The 11,903-nt window shown below is 42.3% G+C and overlaps 1 protein-coding gene across 3 annotated transcripts; it reads right to left on the bottom strand.

The window, feature by feature from the left end:
• Positions 1-390: 390 nt before the first annotated feature.
• Positions 391-11,580, bottom strand: CUNH9orf43 (chromosome unknown C9orf43 homolog). Of its 3 annotated transcripts, none has more exons than XM_027869600.1 (12): positions 11,539-11,580; positions 10,152-10,350; positions 9,908-10,052; positions 7,457-7,544; positions 5,946-6,070; positions 5,220-5,319; positions 4,562-4,722; positions 3,795-3,936; positions 1,958-2,039; positions 1,545-1,630; positions 1,105-1,186; positions 391-902 (listed from the first exon to the last, which is right to left on the bottom strand). In XM_027869600.1, the coding sequence occupies exons 2-12, from the start codon at positions 10,348-10,350 to the stop codon at positions 703-705; spliced, it is 1,410 nt and encodes a 469-aa protein (XP_027725401.1). In that variant the 5' UTR covers positions 11,539-11,580; the 3' UTR covers positions 391-702. The 3 variants fall into 3 exon arrangements, with proteins under 3 accessions (XP_027725401.1, XP_027725403.1, XP_027725402.1); XM_027869602.1 differs by lacking the exon at positions 391-902 and adding an exon at positions 1,370-1,443 and having other exon boundaries at positions 1,161-1,249; XM_027869601.1 differs by lacking the exons at positions 391-902; positions 1,105-1,186 and adding an exon at positions 1,198-1,443.
• Between the last annotated feature and the right edge of the window lie 323 nt (positions 11,581-11,903).

Genomic DNA, 11,903 nt, shown 5'->3' with positions numbered 1-11,903 from the left:
AGAATAGGAAACTGAGGCTCAGACATGTTTAGTTCAGTGCTCTTTCTGCTATATTATGCTTAGTCTAGTGTCAAGAAATAGGGGCCCTTAATATTATTTGATAATGATCCCACTCCCACTAGGGTGTATATCCAGAGGATTAGTGGGAAAGTTACCCTGGTGGACAAGCTCACAAATCGCATCCCCACTCTGTGCTGTGCCCCCACCTATAAAACATTCTAAACCTTCAACAAGGAAAACAGAACTCCAAAGGGTTTATGTGAAAGAGAAAAAAAAGACATAAAATGGTATTTCTACAGGAAACATTTCACTTGTGTCCGTATTCCTCTCCCACTCCCAGGATGAACCACCCTACCACCAGAACAGATACATGAATCTTCTAACCCAAAAATGACTATTTTAATTATTAAGTCAGAACCACTCAAGAATAACAATCCATATTTCATTAACACAACTTTCCTAGGCTTAGAGGAACCTATTCTCAACCCCTGCCCTTTTCTTAACACCCTGACACCTACCAGAAACAAGTGGAAGGGAAAGAAGGTAAGTAGTCACACACAGGCATGCATAAGGGCTCCAGAGAAAAGAGAAACTAACTATTTTCCCCACAGGAAAGTGGAGGAGTCAATCTTATCCTGAGGGGACTGGCTATCGGCCTGGATGGAGCTGACAAGTATGACTGACATCTTCAATATCCTATTCTCACTCTAGGCTAGATGGTGGGGTGGGTGGCTGCTCCTCCTGCTCAACAGAAGCCTGAAGAATCTGTACGGGCTCTGAAAGTTCCTCTTTCAAATTCTTTCCATTGACAGCCAAGGGAGCCTTAGAGGTTTCCTCTGGTTTCACTTCCTGAGCTTCAAGCTCCCACTGTTGTGTCTGGTCTTCCTTGGCTGAGACAATACCTGAAAGAAAGATCAATTCTCCACTGGTGTTTTTTGTCTTTTCCTAAATCCCCATAAGCAGCAGAGGGGCAGGAAAGGAAAGGCCGGGCAGAGGGTCCAGGGAAGTTCCACCTGGAAGATGAAGGCCCCATTCTGGTCCCCTTGGGCTCAGCTTTCCCCAACCTCTGCCATTTACACAGTCTCACCCCAACCAGCCACTTACTGTCTTCTTGATGCAGGAGGTTACTGATGGAAACTTGATTTAACTCCAAAAGCTTGCTGCTCTTTGATTTCTCTTTGAGCTCCTGAAATCCATATGATTTAATGGGTAGATAAGCACAAAAGCTCACATGTGTGTGACTGTGTGTCTGTGTGTGATATGAAAATGAGAGAGAAAAGAAACCTGAAAGACTCGTGGATACTAAAATGACTTCTCAAATAAACTCAGCACCTAAGATAAGACAACAGGAGACTGTGGGGCATCTTACCATCTTGTGTCCATTCCATGATTAAATATCCTGGGTACTTTAGAATATCCACCTTCACTTGATACTCTGGCAGTCTGGAATAAGGACAGGGCCAAACTTTCCCCCATTATACAGAAGCTTGGTGGAGGCACCTAGGAACCATCTTTATTCCTAGGGCACCTTCACAGTCACTCACCATCTCTGAGGTTTGTTGGATCTCACTCTTTGAAAAGTTTGGCTTTCTGTCAGCTTTGTCAATTTTCTGCACCGGCTTCTTGAGACCTAGTAAGCAAAAAGCCAAACTACTCTTCTTCTGTCAGCTTACATTTCATCCCTAAGCTCCCATTTTGCTCCTTGTTAACAGCTGGGCCTTCCTTCTGTCAGTTCAGAACATAATCAAGATGGCAGCCTAATGGAGGGTAGGGGGAAGTCCTATTCAAAACTATGCATGACTATTCATCTAAGACTATTACCCTCCTCCCAGCTCCCTACCCTTCACACACCCTACAGGATGGTGGACCAGGACAATGTATGGGAAGTGACTCTGGACAATTCTGGGGGGCCTAAGTGACCCATCTCTGCATGTGAAGACAGCCCATCTAGCTGTACCTTTTCTCTTCAGCTTAGGAGTTGCTTTGGCCACTCTGGAATGTAATTCTCTCATATTTGCTGGATATCTCAACACTGGACTCTGAAGAAACATAAGAATAGCTCCGATTTGAATGAGCTCTTTTCCTCATTCAAATTGAACCCATATCTCACTATGTCCATATTTCAATACCTGAAAGATCTGTGATTCTGTCTCTGTACAAACACAGAATTTAATCCTGCCGTGCCTTAGGAAACAAGTTTTAGGACAGTGTCCAATCTGATGATGAGTAAGCCTCTCCAAACTTCACAGGAACCAACTAGATTGGTCCTCAGAAAAAAAAGACATCCAGAGATAGCTAGGTGGCACAATGGATAGAGTACTGGCCCTGGAGCAGGAAGGCCTGAGTTCAAATTTGGCCTCAGACACATGAAACTCACTAGCTGTGTAACCCTGGGCCAGTCACTTGACCCCAATTGCCTCTCAAAAAAAAAAAAAAAAAAGGACATCCAACCTGTCATAGAGCCCAAACCCAAAACCTTTCCCATCTGGTAGTGCCTGTCAGAGTTTAACTGGCACTGACACAACCTTCCAGAACCCAGAGTCACCTCTTCACCAGGATGAGACCTTGGAGAAGAATCGTGCAGTACACTGTACTAGCAGGTGTTATTATGGAAGAGTGGCAGAAAGTATGCAGAAGAAATAGAAGACACTGTCCCTGTTGTGAAGGAATACAATCAAAGGAGAAAACCTTTTTAGCTGCTTTTTTCAAGACTCTCTACCACCCAGAATTTTTTTTCCTTCTTCTTCTATATCATTCCACCATGGAGAAGTTAAACTTTCCGGGGAAAAGAGTGCTAGTTGTGCCCTTTTCTTATCCCAGATCTATTACTGACCTTACAGTCATCCCCTCCTTCCCCCTTACAGAAGTCCTTTAGTTACTATTGGTGCCTTGGACTGAAAATGCATAGCCTAAATTATAGCAGCTTAGGTGAGGGCCAACTCCAACCTTGGGTTTTCTCCATGACCCTGGCTAAACAAGTGTTCAAGACTCACTCCCTGTTATCAGTAACTAGGCTACTCCAAAGAGACCAAGTCCCACTCACTACCATGAGGAACAGAACTTAAGTAGCACCCCAGTCTCAAGAGTAAGCTGCCCTTTGCTACAGTCAGCATGGCATAACAGAAAGAGCTGGGCTGGGAGTTGGGGTTCTAGTCTAAGCTAAGCCACTAAGTAGCTATGTGACTCCAGCCAGATAACTTCCCTGGGGGCTTTAGTTTCATCCTCTGTAAATGAAGAATTTGTGATGCATAATCTATAAAATCTCTTTGAGCTCAAAAACATCTAAATCTTTAGTAGTAGTAAATGCTAAATGCTCTAACAAAGGCAGGAAACTGTATAACGATGAACACCTGAAAGGCAAAAAAAGTAAAATTCCATTAAAATTCTAATGTCAGAGAACAGGACAGCTCCAACACCACAGATTTTCTATGCTACAATGACAAGAAAAACTGCTATCTGCTCTCATGCTATACACAAGGCACACAATATGCGACCATGAGCATAACTTCTAAACTTCCAAGACATTTTATGTACATGTTTTGTCTACAAAACTGGATTCTAAGCTTCTTAAAGACAGATATCTCACAGGGACTCAATGACTGCAGGTCATCAATAAAGACTTGTAGCCTGTTTAAAGAGCACACAGCCCTCCTACTCTGCTAACGCTCCCCTGGGTAGCTGCTTCCCAAGACCAGGTCTGACAACAAGGTTGCCAGTGCTGTGGACTACAGTACTCATCCTTAGAGCCTGCTGAGTGAAAGAACATCTTCCCCTCAGACTGTCCTTGCTCTTACCTGAAGGTTTATTCTGTGCACGGCCAGAATCATCTTTGTCTTAGACAACATAAATCCATGCCCTTCATGAAAAAGGTTCTCTTCACTTATTCCGTCCAGTTGGTCCATCTTTGAAATTGTTTTCTCTTCATCAGACAAAGAGCTGAGGAGAAGAAGGACAAATAAAGAGTAAACAGTAGTTCTATTCTAAAAGAATATGAATGAGGGGTTAAAATGGCTAAAGAGTCAGTGAAATTTCCCTATCTAGACCATGAAAGGGGTCTGCACAAACCAACGCTCTGTCTGCAAAACCATCTAGAGATACTTATCGAGAGATACAACTGCCCATCTGTGCCCAGTTGAAAACCTAAGGCAAAAGTAGAAACAGATTAGGAGAGGACATGCATTGCACTTATCCTTCTTGACTCAGAAAAAAGCAGGTTCATCTTTTGGTCTTCACAGAGAAGAGGAAGGAGGAGGGGGAGAAAAGAAGGAAGAGGGATTGGGGGAGGAAGAGGAAGGTAAGGAGGAGTGGGAGGGAAGGGGAAAGAGGTACAGAAGAACTCAACAAGTGTTTCACATACATTCTCTCATTCAATTCTGCCAATAATCCTATGAGATAGATGCAATTATTATCCCCATTTTACAGAGGAAAAACCTTGAAGACCAGAGAAACGTTGTGATCCTAAGGTCAAACAGCTAGTAAGTGTCAGAAGGAGGATTCAAACCCAAGTCTTTCTGACTCCAAGTTCATCATTAAACCACGCTATGCTCCAAGGGACGCTCACCTCATTAATGAATGCTTGGGGAATGTGAAGGTCCAGGAAGGCAAGGATTCCAGATGTGAAGATGGGGTGACTGGAGATGGTGGAGGCACCTTTAGCCATCGATGCATCAACTGGGTAGAACAGGGCTGACCACCAGTAGGGATTTCTGTTGATTTCTTTTTCTTGAAGAGAAACAAATAGTGAAAACAACTCCCTCATTTTCTTATCACCACCTTGGGTTCATACTTCTTCCAATCAACACACTAGCTTTATAATACTAATCCTAACTTGTCCCTTCCTTCCAAGCATAATTTCTGCTTTATTTTGCACAATTTCTCACTTCCTCTACAACATTGTTCTTGTCCTATTTTCCTTCCAACAGGTCCCTGACACCACTCCGGTAGCCAGCTAACTCTATGTCATCTCCCCTGGCACCAATTAAGGGTGTCTCCTCTAGAAAGATCTACAAAGAAAGCTTTTCTCCCCAGATGGATAAACATAAGTAGATAAGGGAAAAGATTTTTTGAATGGAGAGAAATTTGGTGACTCCAACTGGAGGACGTCTCCTGGATGCTTTCCTTAATTGGGAGCTCAAGAAAACTGGTAAGAAAAGAATCTAAACTAACAGAACAAAAGCATCAACACTTTGATCAGTGAGACTAAACAAAGAGTTTACAACCTTCTGAGATGCTCTCTTGCTGATCCACTCCTGGCACGGTATAATTTTGCTGATCTTCAAGGGTACAAATGATTTCTTATCCGGGCTCAGTCTAAATAAACTAAAGCATGAAGAGGCCCATGAATTGAAAGCTGTCCAGGGACTTCTCTACCCACTCCCAGATACCTTAAATACAAGAAACAATGATTAGTCAGAAAATGATGAGGCCTCATTCATAACGCTGGTTGAGAATGGTGGTGACTTCTCTCTCTGACACCAGCCATCCAAGTGAGCTGAATTTAATGGTAAGGCCTTCGCAAAAGCTGCTAAGTAGAAACATGGACCAAAGTGACAGAGTCTGGTCTATACGGTCACTTCTTTACTGTTCAGCACCTTTAACATCCCTCAATCAGAGCTTGAGAGCCCCAACAGACATGAGAGTCATTATTTTCCTGATTCAGCTATAGAGGTCCATAAACTCTTTTATTCTCTGTTATGTGGAACTCTCGCATATTTTGTTATTCTGTGCAAGTACGACTGGTAAAAGGTAAAAAGACTAAGAAAGGATCTGCCTAAAGGAAGCAGAGCTTTGATTACTCCTGACAAGCAGGGAAGGAAAGCTTGGGGAGGGCAATTCTAATTTCTGTTCGAAACCCTTTCTTGAGAGAAACCTAGAAGGAGAGAATCTCTAGGAGTTTCATACAGGTATAAGATCTAAGGACTCCCAAGGCTAGGAACAGTGCTTACTCTGTGCTATAGTTCTGGTCAGGTTTCTTGTGTTTCACTTGTTCATTTGGGATCCATACCATAACCAAATTCCCACCATCTGGACATTTTGGAAGCTGTGTTGCATTCAAATTGAACACTGGGAGCTATAACAAAAAATGAAAAGATATGAACACTGCTAATTTGCCCCCTGGGCTTATAAGGCCCAGGTACTCAATTCCAAATAAGTACCCAAGTGGCACAACAGGAGTCAGTTAGGGAGACTGACAATAACAATGATAACAGCTGACATTCATATAGTGGTCTATGGTTTACAGAGTTATATATATATATATATATATATATATATATATATATATATATATGTGTGTGTGTGTGAATATATATAATGAATATATACCCATTAGAACCTCACTATATATATACATATATATGCATATATATAATGTATACTCATTAGAATCTCACTATATATATATATACACACACATATATATGTGTGTGAAATATATATTTCCCTCCTTAGAACCTCACACAAACCTATGATGTAGACAAAGTATTATTATCATTTTTATAGATTAGAAAACTGAGGCTTAGTGAGGTTACATAACTTGATACATGTAACAACCAAATTAAGTGATGGAGCCAGGATTTAAACTGAGGTCTAAATCTAGTGGTCCATTAAGTGAATAATACTTCTCCCCTACAGAGTCTAACACCAAGTACTATTTTGTTCAACATCCTTACACACCTAAGTCAGCTTCTGTGGACATCTGCTTCCTTCCATGAACACCAATTATATTACCCATTCTCCCCAGGAGTTATCCCCAGAAGCGGGGATTGAGACAGTTTTGGAGATGGGCAAACAATTAGGGCAGCAAATACAATGTTCTTTTCTAGGTTCTCTTTGCAGCCTGTCCACCACTCCTAGGACCTGACACCCTATGTCATTTCACCATCTGCCCCTATGTTGAGTGCGTGTGTGTGTGTCTATATATGTGTATACATATGTGTATATATATATGTACATGTGTGTCTGTATGTGTGTATATATATATATATACATATATGTCTTCTTATCAATGAGCTCCCCAGATTGATTCTGTATACTTCAGGGGTTAGGGATTTCTTTGGTCATGAAACAGATACTACCCAAGAATATTGCTGCTGTTCAGTCGTTTCAGTTGTAATCGACCCTTCATGACCCCATTTGGAGTTTTCTTGGCAAAGATATTGGAGCGATTTGCCATTTCTTTCTCCGGATCATGTTACAGATGAGGAAAATGAGGCAAACAGGGTTAAGTGACTTGCCCAGGGTCATACAGCTATCAAGCGTCTAAATTTGAACTCAGGAAAATGAGTGTTACTGACTCCAGGCCTGGCACTCTACACACTATGGCACCACCTAGCTGCCCACCCAAGAATATAGGGTGTTAAATAAAGACAATACATTTTATTCTGTGCCATGCAGCTCAGCTGGAAAGACATACTACATATACAGCATATGTGGATTATTTTTCTTTGTGACTTACTTTGACAGGTTTTCGAGACTTCTGGGCAAAACCCTGACCATGGAAGCCTCTCAGAGATTTGAGTCCTAACAAATGTGATCCTTCCATCCTGAAACAGAGACATGAAAGTTATTAGAGAAAGTAAGAGGAAAATAAAAGCTAGTGAAGGGAAGATCTTGGAGGATCCCTTCCTCATATTTACAGCAGCAATGCTTTTACATAATACTTCACTGTTTTATGGTTTCCCTTTTTAATCTTTGCTTCCTAATCCAGTGGCAAAGAAATGCATCATGATCAATAGACAAGTACAGAACACATACTATGTGTAGAGCACAGGATGTATAAGATACAGTCTCTGTCCTCAAGAGACTTATTCTAGTTGGGAAGATAGGAAATGTACATTGTAAGTCAAAGGCAGAATGTGTTAGCTATATGATGAGCTGTTGTTCAGTTATTTTCAGTCATGTACCACTTCATGACCCATTTGGGGTTTTCTTGGCAAAGATACTTCAGATGTTAGGGCTTTCTTCGGTCATGAAACAACAGATACTACCCAAGACCTGTTGTTCAGGCGTTTCAGTCATAATTGACTCTTCATGACCCCATTTGGAGTTTTCTCGGCAAAGATACTGGAGCAATTTGCCATTTCCTTCTCTGGCTCATGTTACAGATGAGGAAAATGAGGCAAACAGGGTTAAGCGACTTACTCAGGGTCATACAAACTAGTAAGTGTCAGAAGCCAGATTTGAACTCAGGAAAATAAATCTTCCTGACTCCAGACCCACTCTACGCATCATGCCACCTAGCTGCTACAGGAGTTCTGAGAAAATGGCAAGACCACCATAAAAGAAAAAAATCCAGTTATATTTCATGGAGACAGAAGAACTTTCGTTGGGCCTAGAAAAGTGATCCAATGAGGTGGAGAGAGTGTTAGACTGGACTCAAGAGACCTGGATTCAGGTCACAGCTCATTTACTGGATTTGTGACCTGGGCAAAGCAATTCCCCTTTCTCAGCCTCAGGTTCCCTCATATATAAAATAGGAATGTTTAAAATACCTCCCTAATAGGTTTGACATAAAGAAAGGGCTTTGTAAGTCTTAAAGCAATAAGTAAATATAATTTGGAGTCGTAGCTGTTAAAAGGATAGGACATAAATAAGCTGAGAGGCCTAGGAGGACATGCCAAGTAGTATAAACAATATAACTGAAGGCACTGAAGTGAAAATCAGAATTGAGTGATCAGAGAACAATGGGTAGACTAGTTTAGCTAAAGGAAAACAGTGGGAGATAAAGTGGAGAGGGAGTGAAGAGCCTAGAAAGACAAACCCTCATTTTGGCTTTATTCTGTAAGCAATAAGAAACCTGTGAAAATTTTTGAGTTGGAGGGAAGACATTCTAATTAGTGTTTTAAGAAAATCAACCTGAACTAGTTATACAAGATGAACTGAAAAAAGAGGCAGAGAATGGGGGCAGCTAGGTGGCGCAATGGATAGAGCACTGGCCCTGGAATCAGGAGAACCTGAGTTCAAATTCAGCTTCAGATACTTGACACTTACTAGCTGTGTGACCCTGGGCAAGTCACTTCACCCCACTGCCTAGCAAAAAAAGAAAAAAAAAAAGAAGCAGAGAACAGTTAAAAAGTTATCGCCACAGTCTAGGCATGAGCCGGTGCCCTGTGGATCTGAACTAATAGTAGCAGCCACAGAAACGGAAAGTAAGGGATAGATAAAACATACATAATATAGTTGAACTGACAGGATTGACTTGATGTAGCAGTTCCCTGTCAACTCTGCACTATAGCTTTAGTCCAAGAGAAAAGTGTGAATGCATGCCAACCACATGTCTACCTTCACACAGTAGAAGAGGCAGTGTTCCATTCTTTTCTCCAAAGCTCAAATCCTAGAGAGCCTGAAAATGATCTTATCCTTTCCTCAATTTTACCCTATCTCATAAAGCCCATCAGGTACTGCTGAGCAGGAAAAATAATCACTATAAAGTATATCAAAGGGCCCAACACCTGTACCTTGACTCCAAGGAGATCCACTTTCAAGTATTTATTGTGTACCTAGTTAACTATGTGCCAGTTACTATAGTACATATAAGAAAGCAAGAACCACCTCTCTGTGTTCCAGAGCTTACAAAAGAGTTTCAAGTATGAAGCAATAAGAGTAATCTAAGCAATTAACATCCTAAAAATTCTTAATCTATTTGCAGCAATTGTCCAGATACACTTCAATTTAGCATTTCTCTTGGAACTCAAAAAGGGAAATATTTCTTTCCCTTGCCTCAATATCTAATCATCACTTCATTTCATTAGTGGGAGATAACTCTTTCTTCCCATGGCAGGCCCACTGAGACAAGGCAATTGTTTCTTTTCTTAACATGGCATACCAAATTCTGGAGCATGGCTCTAAAAAATAACCACCTGGGATTCTGAGGCACAAGGTTTCTGGTGTTTTCATGATGATTCACCTGCTTTGTAAATCCGACTCAAATTTTGAGTCTCCAGTCAAAGAAGTAGGTTGCTTGAAGAATGGGACCGAATCGGTGATTCTCTCGGCCAAAACAGAAGAATCAGGTAAAGATAAGTCTACTATCTTGAGAGTTGGCAGTCCATCTAGAAATGCAGACCAGAATAAAAACTGGTCAGAAAAGAGGCCAAAGATCCCAAGTATGTGGGTCTTAGGACAAATATGAAAAGGCCTTGTCAATTCACCTTCACTTTTCTTGGGAGCTCTGGAAATTGGTTGAAGAATTCGAGGATGGCCCCTCTGAAGCCTTCGGACTGTTGCCCAACATTGTGGATGCGGGCAAACAAGTTGTGGGCAGGTGGTCTCATCCCATTGACTGACATCTGGCAATCTGATATTTATCACAGATTTACAACAGAAACCAACCTCAAGATTATTAGCCATCTAAGGAAACAAGAATTAAATAAGCTAGGAAATATTACACAATACCAATATCTGCATGGCAACATGTAGCCTACACTTAATTTGATTGTGAATACCTATGTCACCTCAAAAAAAAGCATTAGAGGGGTTCAGAAATCTTTAGTGAAATTAAAGAGAAGTGTCAACTCTCTACTGCAAACAGCCACCAAACTAATACAATACTGATACGGTGGCAGATAAACAAGGTGGAAAATGAAAAGAACACTGGATCTGGAGTCAGAGGCCTTGGTTCTGAAGGAGGAGTCTGCATTTATTAATTGTGACCTTGGACAAGCAATTTCTCCTCTTTCCACGTCAGTTTCTTCATATGTAAAATGAAGGGGTCAAATGGTGATCTATAAATTCCATTCCCATTCTAAATCCTACCATCCTATGAAATGAGTAAAAATATATCTTTATCTTGCATTTATATGGCATGTTCTATTTTTCAAAATACTTTCACATATATCATTTCATTTTTCCTCACAACATAAACTTGTTAACATCTATCTATAATGGCGTGTGCTACCAATAATTGTGTATTACTTAAAACATCTAAAATTTACTCCAATGGAAAATTTCTACAGCCAAAGGAAGCAGAAGCCTAGTCCTGATGTTCTCCTAAGAAAGGAGCAAAATTTGGAAGTCAAACAAGCTTAAAGACAAAAGGATTCTGGAACCTTGGGAAGGTCAGAGAAAGAGGAGGGCAGCAATGACGGAGAGTGATCAAATAGAAAGCCTAAGAGTCAATACCACCAGGATTCAAATCCTTGATGCCAACATACAGGGGCTGCAGGCCTCTGGGTAACTAAGATTATAAATTGCTGAGAAATCGCAGTTCTGCACTGGGAGAAGTTCCTCACCGCGAACTCCCTACACCATTTAAATTACAGGTATGGTCCCAAAAAGGCAAATGGGACCGGTCACAGTGAAACAAGACAAGACAGAAGACAGGTCGCAGTGAGAGGAAGAAGTACAGGGCACGGAAGACAGGGGGTGCTCTGGGGAGGTGGCGATGAAAGCAGAGAAGGGTGCATGGGGGACTTCGGGGCACGTGTTAGAGGAAGACGAGGCGTGGACCGGGCACAGGAGAGAGGGTTTGGGACGGGGCTGGGAAAGAATGAGACCAAGGGCAGTAAGGGTCAGGCGGGGCACAGGAAGGAATAGAACCGCGGAGCGGGAGGTCGAGGCAGGTCACGGAAGCAGACACCGAGAGTCAGGACTTGGGAGTCAGGATGAAGCAACACGCCAGGGTCGGCGAGCACCGCCAAGTGCGAAGGTTGGCGGGGAGGCGCGGAGGACGCCCCGCAAGGAAGGACGCAGCTGCGTGGCTCGGAGGGATCCCTGCCCGGGCACTGAGGTCAGAAGAGCTCCCTCAGTGCGGACCTTGCACCCCCATCCCCTGCGCGACACTGAGATGATTAAAGGAGTCTCTAGGCAACCGCGCGCTGCACCCTGGGGGAACCACTGGGAGGGGCGGGGCTTTCAGGTTTCCAGGCCGGGCCAAGCGGGCCTTGGATTGGCGGAAACCCATC

Source organism: Vombatus ursinus, unplaced genomic scaffold, assembly GCF_900497805.2.
Source record: "Vombatus ursinus unplaced genomic scaffold, bare-nosed wombat genome assembly UNPS02014793.1, whole genome shotgun sequence".
Taxonomy (NCBI): Eukaryota; Metazoa; Chordata; class Mammalia; order Diprotodontia; family Vombatidae; genus Vombatus; species Vombatus ursinus.
Note: the sequence above shows the minus strand (reverse complement) of the source record. Positions and strands in the feature narration are given on the sequence as shown.